Source organism: Misgurnus anguillicaudatus, chromosome 14, assembly GCF_027580225.2.
Source record: "Misgurnus anguillicaudatus chromosome 14, ASM2758022v2, whole genome shotgun sequence".
Lineage (NCBI taxonomy): Eukaryota > Metazoa > Chordata > Actinopteri > Cypriniformes > Cobitidae > Misgurnus > Misgurnus anguillicaudatus.
In genome coordinates, this window is record NC_073350.2 from 30,045,793 (window position 1) to 30,063,137 (window position 17,345).

General features: G+C 34.6%; 1 protein-coding gene and 1 long non-coding RNA gene across 2 annotated transcripts in view; both read left to right on the plus strand.

Annotated features, from left to right (window-relative positions):
• LOC129427914 (uncharacterized) overlaps positions 1-16,783 on the plus strand; it is a 211,901-nt gene extending 195,118 nt beyond the window's left edge. The window contains exons 6-11 of the mRNA XM_073876432.1: positions 15,671-15,721; positions 15,835-15,873; positions 15,964-16,047; positions 16,151-16,172; positions 16,253-16,293; positions 16,472-16,783. Of these exons, the coding sequence (XP_073732533.1) occupies positions 15,671-15,721; positions 15,835-15,873; positions 15,964-16,047; positions 16,151-16,172; positions 16,253-16,293; positions 16,472-16,563 (329 nt within the window). The 3' untranslated portion in view covers positions 16,564-16,783. The remainder of the gene's footprint in view (positions 1-15,670; positions 15,722-15,834; positions 15,874-15,963; positions 16,048-16,150; positions 16,173-16,252; positions 16,294-16,471) is intronic.
• Positions 9,698-11,131, plus strand: LOC141369558 (uncharacterized). The gene is made up of 3 exons (XR_012373362.1): positions 9,698-9,990; positions 10,362-10,517; positions 10,668-11,131. It is a non-coding gene; the product is annotated as an uncharacterized lncRNA (long non-coding RNA).
• Positions 16,784-17,345: the final 562 nt, after the last annotated feature.

Below are 17,345 nucleotides of genomic sequence, written 5' to 3' on the forward strand. Positions count from 1 at the left end.
CTTATGCTTAAACTGTTGACGGGAAACACGATCGACTGCTTCATGCTATCACTGAGTGATTTTTTTTATTTTATCTTAAAACTTAAGAGAAACAGTGTTCGATAGCAGGGCTGAAAAGGGGTTCTTCTCTATGTAAGGTGAAGTTTTAAATTAGCTTTCCTTCATGGGGTGTCGGTTAGAACACACTGAATTCCATTAGTTTCATGCAATAGGGTTTAATTTGCCATTCTTTAGTATTTCACAACACAGCAGTGCACAGAATTACAGGTCACAAGTAAGGAGTTTTATGTGTGTTTATGTGTGGTCTAAAGAAAAGAAATAAAGATATATATATTAACAAATGTTTCTTAAGTATTATTGCACAGACATTATTTCACAACAGTTGTAAATCTCTCAATAAAACCTCTAAATGAGAATAATTTACAGAAATGAACATACAGGCATTATAATTATTACTCAATACTACCACCTGTTGGTCAGAAATGGCAAAACACTGAAACCCGAAACTTATTTCTGAGGTAAATTAAACGAACTGAATATGAACCAGAAATGTTGCTTAAATAAATATCAAATGGCAAGCGTTTACATTGTTAATGTGATAATCACACATATATACATACAAATCAAACGATGCTTACCAGAGATATAATAATAACAAGTAATACTGAACATAATTGGCACATTTACATATTGTCAAAAGCCCGCGACCAAACGGCTTAAATAACAACAAATACTTATATCTCAGATGCAGAATAACATTGAATGAATACTTTACAAACTCCTAAACTAACATTGATTATCTACTGAATAGACAAACAACTTACTTTTGCGTATTTACGCACACTTTGCACACATACAGTCCCGCTCGCATCTGCTGCTGAATAAATCTCCCTGACGACCACTAATGGAAAAGTGCGCATGCGCACAGAACGCAGCCTTTCTAACAAACAGATTTAATAATGTGCCAAGGGCTTTTTATGTCTATAATTGTGTATTGTGTCTATATCTGTCATTACACGAACCAGAACAGCACGAAAACAATGTGGGTTAAACAAATCACAGCTATATAAATTACACTGACCGTCAAAAACCGTCTTGAAGCGGTTTTGCTCATTAATGCATATAAAATAAAGTAATGTGAACTTGAGATTTTTATACTGTTTAGTCACGTTGTCAATATAACAGTTTACTCTGAAGTGATTTCCTGATGTAAACTATCGCTAAAGGTTTGACGACAAGTATTGTAAATTGTAATTTACACCTTAGTGTAAGTTATGTGGGAGTTTGATTTCAAGAGACTCAACAAAATTTACATTTACGCTGTTACTGTTTGTACTGTAATTCATTGACAAACCATGTCATTGCCATACAGAAAGGAAAAGACAGCATTGCATAGCCCAAAGAAAAAAAGTAGAAATGTGAACATTGAACAATATCTTTCAATATCTTGCTGGGGACGTTTCTGTCTGTTAGAGAAAGTCAAGATTCACCTGGGAGCAGTTTACCAAGTCAGGACAGATTTAGAAAAAACTTCTAATAGAAATTTATTAAAAAAATATGTTTATGAGAACTTGTTCAATAATTTTGCATGTAAAGACTTATACTATGAACTGATGCCTAAATGTTGTGGGGGGTAAGACTATTCAACAGAGACCCATTATAATACATTTTGATCAACATGACATAATCGATAATGTAGGAAAAAGCAGAGAATTGTACATAATCATTTGCATGGATGTACCAAAGCATTTGCAACTTGTTCAAAGAAATAAGAAACTGCCTTTTTGATGTGCACAAGTGACACAATGATGTGAGAAATGAACAAGTAGTTTTGAGAATTTCAATTCTGATCTGAGAATTGTACCAAAGCGACTGAGAAAAACTGTAAATTGCACAGTATGCGCTGCAAACGCAGCTGGTGTGAAAGCACAATGGACATGCGCATAAATTTTTGTTAAATCACTGCTGAGCATGATGATAAAAAGCTAAAATAATCTTGTTGTAGTCTTGTAAATAGTGTCACTACAAGATTCAGTGTTTGTAAAATCTTTAGTCTGAGACTAAAAACTGTGAACCCAAGTCTTTAGATGTGAGCTGATAATCTTATAAAGTCTTTTCTAAATCTTTTCAAAGTCTTTAGGTGTACACAAAGCATTACATTTTCTAATAATTGCTCTCACAATTGATTTCTTCACACCAAGCTGCTTACCTATTGCAGATTCAGTCTTCCCAGACTGGTGCAGGTCTACAATTTTGTTTCTGGTGTCCTTTGACAGCTCTTTGGTCTTGGGCATAGTTGAGTTTGCATTCTGACTGTTTTAGGTTGTGGACAGGTGTCTTTTATACTGCTAACAAGTTCAAACAGGTGTCATTAATACAGGTAACAAGTGGAGGACAGAGGATCCTCTTAAAGAAAAAGTTACAGGTCTGTGAGAGAAAGAAATCTTGCTTTTTTGTTATTGACCAAATACTTATTTTCCACCATAAATTGCAAATAAATTCCCAAAAAATCAGACAATGTGATTCTCTGGATTCCCCTCCTCATCCTGTCTCTCACAGTTGAAGCGCACCCATGACGAAAATCACAGGCCTCTCCCATCCCTCCAAGTGGGAGAACCTGCACAATTGGTGGTTGACTAAATACTTTTTTGCCCCACTGTAGTTACTGTGCTTTGCCTTTGTATGACAGAATAAACCAAAGCATTACAAATGAAGTCAAATGAAGAATGAAGTAATTTAAGGAATTTGGAGAAAGTGTTTGAAGTGTCATCCAATATTTTATCTACATTTGTATTAAACTTTCTTAAAGTGGAAATGGCTTTTCTAAGTACAGTAATGGACCTTAATTTGACATCTATGTGTATATAAAGATGATCAATAAAATGACCTTCAGTTACTGGAAAACGATATTTGTTTTTTGTAAAGTTTCCTAATATAAAAGTGACTCCGGATGTCATAAGAGAGTCAAACTCAGTACATCTGATCTGTGAGATTGATGTTAAAGTTAGTCAGTGTTATTTCTATTCAAACAAAGAGGAAAATACAAAACTCAATCAATCATGTCAACTTCATCTCACTGGAACCGAACTTCTCTTATGGACGCGTGAAAAATCCACAAAATGATGTTCCTATAGTCACATATTTTTTTCTTTTTCGTGATACTGTCACGAATTTCCGTGTTTTTTGTGATCTTATCACGAATTTCTGTGTTCTGAATTTATGTGTCATTGCCACGTATTGGTAACTCAACTGCTTCGTCCGATTTTCAAACCATTTTCGCTTCGGTTTAGGGTTAGATTTGGTGTTTGCATCAGGATGTCACTTTAAGTATTTTTTTATATTTTCTAATTTTTAAACCATTGTTTCCTGGTGTTAAGGTTAGAGTTGTGTTTGGGTAAGGATGTCATTTTATGTAAATCTAACCCTAAACCGAAGCAAAAATTGTAAGAAATTAGGATAAAACATTTGAGTAACCAATACGTGACAATGATATATAAACAGAAATTGGTGATAGGATCATGAAAAAATTTGGAAATTCAGCCGACATGTGGGGCGGCAGTGGTTGAGTGGTTCATGTAGGTTGTCTACAAATCGAAAGGTTGGTGGTTCAATCCCCGGCTCCACCTGACCAAGTGTCGAGGTGTCCTTGAGCAAGACACCTAACCTCAGCTGCTCCCGACGAACTGGATGGCGCCTTGCATGGCTGACACCGCCGTCGGTGTATGAATGAGTGAGTGAATGGGTGAATGTGAGGCAAAATTGTAAAGCGCTTTGGATGGCCATTGGTCTATGAAAGCGCTATATAAATGCAGTCCATTTACCATTTACCATTCTAAGCAGGCTGTAATGCATGCTGCTATGGTGTCATTGTCTGGGTGAAATGAGACAAAGATTTGGATGTCATCAGAATAGCAGTGATAGAAGAAGCCATGTGCCTGTATGATAGGTCCTAAGGATGATGTGTAGATGGAGAAAAGTAGTGGACCAAGCACTGATCCCTGAGGAACCCCACTGAGCATCTGGTGGGCTGGACAATATGCCCCTCCATGCCTTCAAGGATATATCAGAGAGATAAGATCTAAACCATTGAAGAGGAGTACCAGTGATCCAGTGACTGTGTCAAAGGCTGCCGACAGGTCTAGCAGAATCAGAACCGATGATTTGGATTCTGCCTTCACTAGCCGTAATGCTTTTGTGACCGACAGCAGTGCTGTTTCAGTGGAGTGGTTGCATTTAAAGCCAGAATGCTTGTCATCAAGTAGGTTATTCGGTGATAGAAAGGAAGATACCTGATTGCAAACTGCTCTTTCAAGTGTTTTGGCAATGTATGGAATGAGTGAGACAGGTCTATAATTGTCTGTGAAAGAGGGGTTGCTTGTGGCTTTGGACTGCAGAAATAAAATGTAACTGACCGTTAGCAGGTGCAGCTCAGACTCAATAGACACTGCATAGAGTGTAATGTGCTGGATGAATATGACAGTGTTTGTAATGTTATGAAATCATGTTGGACATGTTGCTACAGTCTGTGAAGTTACTGTGAGTTTTTGCTGACACTTAAAGTATCTGATTTAGTCAAACTGAGAGTATGCTTGACACTGGGGGATACGCAATATGCACTCTTAGAAAAATTATAAAAAAAGCTGTCACTGGGGCGGTACCCCTTTCAAAAAGTACACATTTGTACCTCAAAGGTGAATAATATATGTTACATTACATTAATATTTATTGTAATACAACTTGAGAATTTGCTCCAGCTTCAACTAAAACATAAAATAAAAAAAGTAAAAAAATGAATTTTGAATAAATGAATTCTGTCTATTTAGGTTTTCCTCAGGCAAAGGTGTCAGTGTCTTCTTCAGTTATTAAGGACAGAGACACAGTACAGCTGGAGTGTAGTAACAGTGAGAATCTGAAGATGGACGAGTGTTACTTCACAATAGATGATAGAGAAAATAACATGAAACAGAGCAGATCATGTCAACTTTCTCTTATTAGATCTGACATTAGAATTTGGTCAGGAGGTCAGAGGTCATCTGCCACCATAACCTGCAACTACACTGTGTCCATATCACAAGTGTCCATGTCATCTCCACCTTCAAATCCAGTAACAGTAAAAGTTCGGGGTAAGTTATTGTTTAGAAATCATAAATGAGACATTTTCACTACAGTAAAACTTGTGACAACCAACCCCAGTCTCCACTTTAAGGTAAATAAGAAAGATATTTTTCTTTAATTATTAATTTAGGTTTTCCTCAGGCAAAGTTGTCAGTGTCTTCTTCAGTTATCATGTACAGAGACACAGTACAGCTGGATTGTAGTAACAGTGAGAATCAGAAGATGTACGAGTGTTACTTCATAATAGATGGAAGAGAAAATAAACAGAGCAGATCATGTCAACTATCACTCACTGGATCTGACATCATTAAATGGTCAGGAGGTCAGAGGTCATCTGTCAACATAACCTGCTACTACACTGTGTATACATCACAACTTCTTGTGCCATCTCCACGTTCAGATCCAGTAACAGTAACAGTTCACAGTAAGTGTGTGTTTAAAAATCATACCTGAGAAACTTTCACTAGATTAAAACTTGTGAGAACCAACCCCGTCTCTACTTTAAAGAAATAGAATTTTATGATTTATTTAGTTCTGTTACAATGCAATCTGTAACTTTATCCTCTCTACCCAGAGCCGGATTAACGCAAAGGCAAACTAGGCACGTGCCTAGGGCCCGATTGGCGGGACGGGGCCCAGACAGAGGGGGATTTTTTTACAAATGTCCCATCTACAATTTCGTCGCTGTCGGGCGGAATCCTATTATCTTCAAAACCATTATTTTTCAGGAAATATAAAAAGCCGTATTTTTTAAGTTATTAAACATTGTATCGTTAAAGACGAGCTTTATGACTCGGGAGCAGGGAGATACGAACTTATATGCTCTCATTGATAAGAATGGTACGGACACAGACGTCGCCGCTGCCAGCAGTGTTCAACAAATACTGCGGTCACATTGAGCCTTATTGTGACAAGAGACGATGCCTTAGTTAACCAAAGCTGACTGTAGTTGCATACAATCTTACTAAACTCGATTTTAAAGGTTTACGATCTATAAGTGATGCAATACAAAACACGATGAGCGGACTATGCTGTTAAATAAGTGGAAATTAATCTGCTCGCAAACTTACCTTCGTGGCTCACGGGCTTCCTTCTGCACAGAAGCATTACAGCTATCGAGTTTTAATAAATGTACTTAAACCTAACTATTTTCACTTGTAAGTGCCTAACAAACAGAAGTATTATATTAATTAAACAGCCACTTTATCTCCAATAAATAAAACCTTTACTTGTGTTTAACATGCACAAAATCATTTAATGGTGGTATGCAAAACATTCATTTTAATTTAAAATTGAATTCAATAAAAACATTGCTGCTTGTGTTTTACATGCACAAAATAATTTAATGGTGGTATCCAAAACATTCAATTTAATTAAAGTATTATATTAGATACATTTTAAAACTTTAATGCATGTATGATAAGCCTATGATACGTAAATATTTAAAATACATCAATAACTGATATCATAGGTTAATAAAATCATAGTTAAGTCTTTCTTTATTAAGCCCATTACTGAGTGTATTTGTGTTTGTGAGTTTATGACTGTTGTTGTCTGAGGTGGTGACTCGGATGGGGACGCCAGTCATCAGAATGGTTGATTTTCAAGTTCATAGTTCCACTCTGTACCTGACAGAGTTCCTTTAAGGACACAGACATGGTTGCTGCAAAAAATAAATAAATAAAGGACAAACGATAATTTCCCTACGTTATATAAGGCATGTTTACGTATAATAATGAAGCAAAAAAAAAAAAAAAAAACAGTTAGCTTGCATAATAATTCATGACTGTAATGGCAGAACTAGCGGGGTCAAGATTTTTTTCTTTAAGCCCCAGTATCACGTTAGATATCTCACCAAACATGATAACAAAACCAATGGATAGTGGCTAGCTAAGTCAAATGCAAGCAATATGTGCTTTAAATTCACTTCACAAACGTGAATAGCGTAAAGAAAAATCTAGCAGCCTCAGAAACGATACATTAGACTTTAGCACTACCATTACTTTGAGATAAAACTGTTATACATAATATAAAAACTGTTATTATATAATTCATATAACTGAAACATAAATAACCAGTGTTTTGAGGAACTTTACCTCAGTGGACCTGTTGCTCGACGAGGATTTCGTTGCGATTCTCAATCTTGAAGAGAAATATGCAGCGAAGCTCTCCCGCGGATTACTGACACCTATTGGTTATTTACTGGTACTACTGCCTTAACAATGACACTCCCAATGGATAAGGTGAGGATAAAATTTAATAGCATTTAATAGAGCCGTGTAATGACGTATAAATAATACATTTAGCAAAAAATTGTCTGATAGACTGGTTAATATACAACACATGACTTAATTTGGCATACAAACAACCAATTTGTAACCAAAGACTAGGCTATTTAAAATGTGAATTAAATTTTATTAGTAACTTTGGTAAGTTTCAGATTTCAATTCATAAATAACCTCGATGGGGTGGGGGCCCAAAAAATGCAGCCTGCCTAGTGTAGTCCATTTATTTAATCCGGCTCTGCATATGGGTCAATGTTCAGGAAAACAGAAGTGGTGCAGAAATAACACATTGTTTTTATCTTTGTCTTTCTTTCATCATGAAGATTGTTTATCACGTCTACTGCACCATCCCAGACAAACCAGTAAGAGCTGTTGCTGAAGATCAAATCTACAGTTTGCTTCTATGACTTTCACTCAAGACTTTGTTCATTATCTTCTTTGTTTATTATTCATTTACATGACGTGTATTTGTTAAATGTTTGAATAATAAATAAACTTGTAATTTAAAAGAATATTACTGTATAAATACAGAGCAACTTAATAAAGTAACTAATAAAAGCCGTATATTTACATAGATTAACATGTAGTTGTTTTAATGTATTTTCACATACTTATTACGTTTTTATACATGTCTTTTTTAGTTATTTTACAAAGATAAAATGTATTTTAAAAGAATATTACTGTATAATACTGAGCAACTTAATAAAGTAACTAATAAAAGCCATATATTTACAGAGATTAACCTGAAAGGTAGTTGTTTTTAATGTATTTTCACATACTTATTATGTTTTTATACATGTCTTTTTTTTTTGTTATTTTACAAAGATAAACTGTATTTTAAAAGAATATTACTGTATAATACAAAGCAACTTAATAAAGTAACTAATAAAAGCCAGATATTTACAGAGATTAACTTGAACGGTAGTTGTTTTTAATGTATTTTCACATACTTCTTAATAGTGATGCACCGATGTATCGGCCGGCGATATTTATCGGCCGATTTTTTATGAATTTGAAACCATCGGCATATCGGCAATAGCACAAGAAACGCCAATACCGATTGTTTATTAATTAACTGCATAAAGAAATCCATTATATGTAAAAAATGAGTTAATGTTGTTGATAAAAGAAATGCTGAATAGCAAAAACCACCTTTGAAGGTTGTCATGCTGTCTTATTATATTTGTTTTAGCTTAATTTGTGCCTCTCTTATTATGTTGGTCAGTTGAATGTTAATTAGATCCAATCCATGTTCAGTAAAATTATTTAATGCAGAAATAAACTAGCTAATAGACCAACTGTATAGTATTGTATACAAGTGTTTAATATTGGCCAGAAGTTTTCTGTTTAAATCGGTATCGGCCCAAAAAATTCCTATCGGTGCATCCCTACTTATTACATTTGTATACATGTCTTTTTTAGTTATTTTACAAAGATAAACTGTATTTTAAAAGAATATTACTAATATTACTTATTAATACAGAGCAACTTAATAAAGTAACTAATAAAAGCCAGATATTTACAGAGATTAACCTGAAAGGTAGTTGTTTTTAATGTATTTTCAGACAATTTATCTGTTTTTCTACAGTTTAATAACAATTATTAACAGTAATATACTGTAATTTAATGAATTATGACTGTAAAGATTTTTGGTATTTTTACGGTTTTGCATGTAATTTTGAAAAACGTTTTTTTTTTTTTTTTTGCTGTAATTTGACGGAATCCGTCTGGCAACTTTGCTGCCAGAGAGTTACAGGTTTTTTTACAGTGTGGTTGAATTCGTTTGGGTAAGTATTAAAAACTAAATAGAAAACCACAATATATTTCCTTAATGCTCTAAAAAAACAATAAACAATATTTTTCAGCTTATTGCTTGTTCTTTAGTAGAAATGCTACCAGGCTACTAAAGCATTGCTTGACGTTGTGACAAGCACAAACCGTCAGAAAAGGAAATCAACGCATATGAAGTTGTACATTTGTTAAGAAATTAATATCCAAGGCCCTTATACATTTTTAGATTTTTAAAATATATGTATGCATTAATATCTAAGCTAATATGCATCAATGCATGCGCGCACACACATTCTATACAACCCACCACCTCTGTTAATGGGTGCATTACCATTGCTGTGGTAAAATACTGCCAACGTCACAGCCCTAATATAGACTACACAGTAAAAATTCAAGTAAGTAATGCCTTTTTACCCCCCCCCCACCCACACCAGCTTTTATGTTCCAGTTTAGGTTAGCGCCCTCTAGATGTATTTGACATCCTGGTGTCCATGACAGCATGTCTTTCCACTGCTTCAAAATGTAAACATTACAGCAACTCATCACTACTCAGGATTAAAAATATTAAGTTAAACAGCCAATTTGATTTTACTTAAAAAGGCAGAGAAAGAGAACAGAATAGTTTATAAACCTAGCAATGTTATAAAAGCACCTTACTTTGTGTTCTATTCATTGCTTCCTGTTTCCTTATGGTTAAATTTAAAGTGGTTGTGGTGTGTGTATCAGTCACTCATGAACACAAACATGATGCTGCTCGTCCTCTCAATCTTTACACTGTTTCTACACGTTCATCCACAGCGTAAGTAAAACAGATTCCTGAATTCTTTCATTTCTGTTCAATGTCTTGTAAAGCAGTTTTAAATGTATGTAAATTTTACAGAAATTCTGCACTTAAGGAAACATTTCTAATTTTGTCTTACTAAATTTCACCTTTTAATACTTTTCACCATTATTTACCGTATAAGAACTACTGATCGATAGTCATTTGTCCATGTTTTTAAAAATAAAATGCCCATTAAACATCTGAAATAAACTGGTTGCTTAGTAATATGCTCTCGGTTTTTTTTCTCTTTTTCTGTGTTTTACTTTGAACTGCTTCTCTCTTTTATCCTATCATATCTTTTCATAAACTGTTTGATCTAAAGGTTGAATGTACTTTATCACTTTCAGAAACATTTGATCCGTCCAGGTCACCAGTATCTCAATCATCAGTGTATAAAGAGTCCAATACAGTTCAGCCCAAAACTGACAGGTCAACAGACGTACAGAAAGATACACAAGAAGCATCATCCAAACCATCTCTCTTTACCACAGTAACAGCTTACAGTAAGACGTTCATTACAGTAAAATCTTACTGTTCTAGCAGATCATCTTTTAACAGACTGTGTTGTTTATTTAATAAGTATTGTTTATTTACTAAAATAATTTATAATTGACACTAATAATATATTGTGTTATGATTGTTTCTGATTACAGATAAGAAGCCAACATTAACAGTCATCCATGATTCTCCGCTCGGTGAATTTAGATTTAACTGTGAAATACCAGAATCAGAAAACACTGGTTATATTTGTAATCTGTTCATAGGAGAGGATCATAAACAACTTTTAAAGACAGAGTCTTATGAAAGGTCTGGAAAAATAAAGTGAATATTTACAAGCCCTGAAACTTCATTGTTTATTCGACTGCAGTCAGTTAAGAATAAATCAGCGAGCTGTAATTATTCTCCAAAAACTGATTCAACTAAAAGGTCACCACACAGTGAAAAATACAACTTAACAGGTGAGTAATGTTTATCATTTATATCATACAGTATTTGCTGTTTTCCAAGTTCAGTGGTGTTATTTGTTTAAAATGTGTATTGATCACGACAGCTTTTCTTCCTGTGCAAAATCACAAAGTCACCCAGCATCAGACACCAAATACAACACAGGGATCAACAACATGTAAGTTTGTAAATGTGTTTATAAAACGATTTTGTCTCTGATGCTAACTGGTCAATAGTCTGGATTTATTCACAGTAAAACAATTTATAATTCATGACTGACATCTTTACCGGCTACTGTTAGTCCAGCCCAGTCTCACAGAGTTGCGTATAAATAGCACGAAGTGTAAAAATTGTGCAATACATACGTCAAATTCCAATTTGGTGTGTATATGATACGCCAGTCCTTCCCATTGATTTAAATGGCACATCTTTTTGTCGTTTAATTTATTGGTTTTTCAATTTTTTGCTTTTTTTAACCATTTTTGCTTGGGTTTTGGGTTAGGACAACTTTTTTGTTACATAAAAATGACATCCTAACCCTAACCCCAACTTCAAGCGACCATGGCCTAAAAATAGACAAAAACATAGAAAACCTGTATATTAAATAACCTCTTTAAGCAAATCTCATATCTAACCCTAAACCCAAGTGGAAATGGTTTAAAAAAGATAGGCCATTTAAGTCAATGGGAAGGACTGGCGTATCGTATGTATTGCATGATTTTCACACTTCGTGCCATTTATATGCATCTACATGAGACTGTGTTGGTCAGTCCAACGCTATCTCATTGCAATTAGTACATATTTTACGAGGTGGCTAATTCATATTAATTTGTGCGACTACATTCATAAATATTTGTACGATTAGATTTTGTAATGTTGGAGTTAGGGGTGGGGTTTAGTTCTTGTTTTTTATGATAATCATATTTTCAAAAAGCTCAAGGACGCTTAACAAAGAGTTATAATAGAGCAAACAATTTACATTAAAAGAGAGCACAGAAATGGGCAGGAGTCATTTGAGTCAGGAGTCAATTTGTCCAATAGATAAAGAAGAGTAATAGTCCGAGAACTGAACCTTGAGGAACACCTTATTTGAGTAGGACAGTTGGCAATTTATATTTGTGATAGAAAATATTGTCTGTTTGTCAGGTAGGAGAAGAATCAAGATACCAATCTCTGAGAGGCGTGTCAGTAATAATCTGTGGCAAACAGTATTAAGAACTGAGCTGAGATCGAGTAACAGCAGTATGGAAACGTTACCAGAATCTCCAGATAATATGAAATCATTAGTAACCTTTACTAAAGCTATCTCGGTACTGTGATTAGTACGGAAACCAGATTGAAAAATGTGAAAATGATTATTGCGAGCCAGAAAAGATAGGAGTTGAGAGGCCACAAACTTTTCTATTATGTTTTAAACAAACGATAGGTTAGAAATTGGGCTATAGTTAGCAAAGTCAAGAATTTGATGGACAGGGGTAATAGTCTTTAAAGAAATCATAACATTAGCAGAGATAAGAGATGTATTAACAAGATGTGAAATAGGAGCAGAAATGACAGTAATACAGTGTTTCAGAAGAAAAGTAGGTGCAGGGTCTAACTGGCATGAAGAGGAATTAGATTTTTGAATTATTACACTTATTAGACTGGGGTTTGTCAAAGTAAAGTTATTAAGCATATAAATACAGTAGACTGAGCTTGGTCCAAAAAGGATGTGGTCGGCTCGACATCAAATGGCCCGCATAAGGCATCTAACTAATTTTGAAAGTAGGTCAAAAAGGAGCAGTGTGCATGATTGACTTGATTTTTTGTACGAATTTATACAAATTTTCAAATCGTAAAATATGTACAAATTCTTGTGAAATCAAGCTGGTTAGTCTCACTGTGCATAACTCACAGCTAATTGTTAGCAACGCACACTGTCAAAAAATTTTGCAAAATATGTATCGCAGCTGTCACTGGGGCGGTACCCCTTTAAAAGGTTTGCACCTAAGAGTTCATATTAATATTTCAAAGATACATATATATACCCATTGGGCCCTTTAAAGAGTATAAAGAGTGCAAGTGCCATGCACTCAAAAATGCAGAGAAACAATTCAATATGCATAAACTGTTTTTGCTTTATTGTTATGTTTTGTGATGCTTCGGCTTTGTGTAACATTGCAACATACTCTCTGCAGATTCAACACAAAATTTCTTCACGATCACACCTGCAACAGTTACACAAAGTAAGTAGCCTACATAATATTGTGATATTTACAACTCTATTACAATAATTACTGTTATAGATGTTCAATAAGTTTACAATATTTCAGCATCTTTAGCTACAGAATCCAGTCCATGTTTAGGAAACACAACGAACAGTACAGCTGGTGAGAACTAAAATCTTTTTGATTCATGAGAAACATCAAGAATTGTATAAGTGTGATGCTTACTGTATGTTCAACATTATACATGAAATGAAACCCAACAATGACAATAATGATGCATAATTGTGGCCACATGGTAGAGGGTGTTTCTGTACCTCAACTGGTAGAGGACTGCATTAGTGCAAAGGTTATGGGTTCGATTCTCAGGGAACACAAATACTCATCATCATTATTTATTTGCGCTTGCACAATTTCATCAAAACAGCTAACTTTCAAAATAAATTTCATACATTATACAATCAGTGCAAACTCAGGAGTAGGATGAAGAATAAATTCTTATTTACCTACCCAAATCTTATTTCAAAGAAAAAAGTAACAAAAAATACAGATGGCAATAATCAATTACAATTACAATAGTTTTTGTCAAATTTAGAATAAGAAAGTTGGAAGTTAGGCAGGTACATGCTGAGCGTGATGTGATCTCGTTAAAGGAGTCTGGTTGGCAGGAAGTATATATCTGAATATCATCAGCATAGCAGTGGTATTGAAAACCGTGATAGCGAATAATTTGTCCGATAGGCACAAAGAAGAGTAATGGTCCGAGAACTGAACCTTGAGGAACACCTTGTTTGAATAGGACAGTGAGGGATTTATAAGAATATAAGTGCAATCCAGGCTAAAATCTTATAATTTAATGATGAGATGAGGAGCATCAATGTTTGATTTAAAATTCAATTTTGACATGAACTTAGTCAATATTAGAATGTTATGTATTATGTAATTTTATTTAGAAAACAGTAAATCATAAATAATAACTGCCAAATGCATCAATGTAAATCTAAGTCACATTAAATGTGATTGTGTGAATCTGAAACACAGAGGTTCATTCTATTCTCATCCTCAGAAATGAGGAACAGTGTAAAGATTCAACCACAAACCACTAACATTAAGATGTCATTGTGCAAAACAGGAATTAAAAGCAACCAACTAAAAAAGAAACATGGAATTAGTAAATTTACAATAATAATAAAACAACATATCACTAATTCATTTAAGCGAGGAAGTGTTTGCTATAGTTTACCAGTGAAAAAAATGATTCATTGAATTTAATAAATTTTTTTAAGATAAGTGGTTGCAATCAATTTATTTAAGCTACATTTAAACAAAAGAAATTAGTAAAGTAAAATAAAATATTAGGGATGCACCGAATCCAGATTTTTTAGGTTCGGCCGAATCCCGAATCCACCGTTTAAGATTCGGCCGAATCCGAAACCGAATACCGAATCCTACTCGCATCCTTATTCCAACACAGTAAAACACATTAATGAGTAAAAAACGTCAACAGCAGTGTATTTTTCATTATATTTCATTTTAACTGTACATTATGCCAGGATGACAAGTTGGAAAAACTATTTTGACAATAACCATAAGCCTATGCATAATGAAAGCGATGCGTTGCGACACGCTCGTTTTTTCAATAAGCAAGCAGCTCCGCGCTGAAAACTATATTTAACTTTGAGTGAGAAGCTCCGCTCGTCAATGTCAGTCTTCACACGGCCGTCCAATTACAGTGGAGGAGGGGCGGGACATTACCATAGCAACCAACCGGCTCACAGCTGAAGCATCACAGCTACCAAGCGCTCGGCTGAAAAACAGCTGGCATTTGGGGTCCTCAAGGCGTTTTCAGCGGTGTTTAAAAGTTTTGGTGTGTCCAGCTGACCGAAAGAAGAAGCTCATCTCCACGTCAGCACCCGATGTGTGTAATCAACGGCTGCGTGACGTCGACCAGCGTAGCGCAAGCCTAGGGTTCGGTTCGGTGGAAAAAAAATCTAGGATTCGGCCGAACCCGAACCCCGCCAAAAAGCCCAGTATTCGGCCGAAACCGAAACCGAATCCTGGATTCGGTGCATCCCTATAAAATATAAAACTTTTGTTTAAATGTAGCTTAAATAAATTGATTACAACCACTTACCTTAAAAAAATTTATTAAATTCAATGAATCATTTTTTTCAGTGTAACACAAGCAACCGTGCACATGGTATAAAACTTTTCACACTCTTAAAACATTTTGGGTTATTTTCAACCCAGCGTTGGGTCAAAAAGCGACAAACCCAGCTATTAGAATTTTTTTATTTTTGACCCAACAATAGGTTAAAACAACCCCACATTTTAGGTTAAAAAATTATAACCTATAACAGGCTGGCTTCATCCTTTTTGACATAATTTTTCAAAGTATTGATCTTCGCATTTGCACACTTAAGTGACAAATATTACAGCTTTGACTTGAATTTAATATAATTACTGTATATTTTGTGTTTTCTTGATGGACTGGGGCTATGTTATAGAAACCGCTACACCCTTAAACCCTGTCAATGTTTCACGGAGCACCACAGAAGGTGAGTTTAATACATTTTACAAGTTTTGTTCTAAAGATTTTTGTTAAAGCAGTTACCGTTGTAAAGGTTGTAAAAGTGTTTATTCATTTATATCCTTCATTTCAATCTTTTAGTTCTTAATACTTCAACTCAAACAGCAGGTTTTGGAGCACGTGAGCATTAACACTTCAAATTCCTTGTCAAATTTATGAAAACTTCTTAATTGGTGATCAATCATTGATTTAATTCGATTTCGTTTGAAGAAATTTGGCTTTTGATGGTGATAGTCACCAGTGGAGGTGTTTTCCTGAGCGGACTCATGGGTGTTTGTCTGATCTGTTTTATCAGTAAGTTCGGTGTACAAACAAACACATGCAGATACTGTCCTGACTTTCTTTAATTTTTTTAACACAACACATATTAATGCACTGACATGATGTGTTTTACAAGGACAAAAACCATTGAAGAAGAGGTGGGATTTATTCATACATTAATTCAAATACTTAAGTTTGTTTAAACAAGAAAATAAATGTGTACTTTTGATTTGTTTAGTCCTATGAAACCTTCAGTGGCATCCACACATCAATCACCAGGTACATCTTTATCTTCTACACAGATTATTATGGGCTGCATCTCAAATTTTTATTTTAGTAGAAATGATTGAAATGTTGACACTGAATGTAAAGAGAAAAGTCTTACAGTCATGTTAATATAATTTAAAGTTGCTTAAAAGTGTTAGATCGTGGCAATAATCGCTATTGTATTTGTCAGATGATACTGAAGAACATGAGGAACTATCTGAAGAAAATGAGATGAGTAGAAACCCGTCGGTGGTGAGCCGTGAACCTCACAAAGATAAATAACATCTTTTGCTTTTAGTGTTTTCAACAGGAACTACATTTTGTACTTCTCTTTCATTTCCTTAAATCTTATTTATTAATTGAATTTTTCTTTAGGATAAAGTTTATCACGTGTACTGCACGATTCCTGACGTCTCTACAGAACATCATGAATTATATAGTCTAGCACAGATGCCAAACCAACCTCTGTGAATTTCTACATTAAACATGTGCTATAATCTTATCATTTTATCATCTTTTTGGCCATGTGCGTTTGCTTATATTTGTGCTCTTTGTCAAAAACATAAATCTATTTAGCCATATTAAAGCAAATATTTTATTACTGTGATGAACCATCTTATTAAAGAATCTTTCATTTCCAGTTATAAAAGTAAAATATAAAGACTAAAAGACTGTTGTCTATATATATATATATTTTTTTTTACGTCATGTGATCTGTGTTGGTCCATTGCTGCTCATCATACAAAACAACAACACACACATCCAACACAGCACACAAACACAGCACAACACATCACAGACATGTAATGATCCAGCTGGGAATGAACTCAGTCTCTATGCGTGTGTTTATTATACCACTCCAATACTAAAGGAGATTGAATCCAATTTCAGAGGAGCATAAACAATGAGATCTAAGAGTTAAGGTCTTATACATTAACAATGTCTTTAAAAGCCTTATTTGTGTTAAACTACTTCCTTCCGCAACAGATTCGAAGCCCATGTAACAGTTTTAGTCGTTTGTTTCACCAGGTGTGAATTTTTATTGCACGTGATGGAAGTGTGAA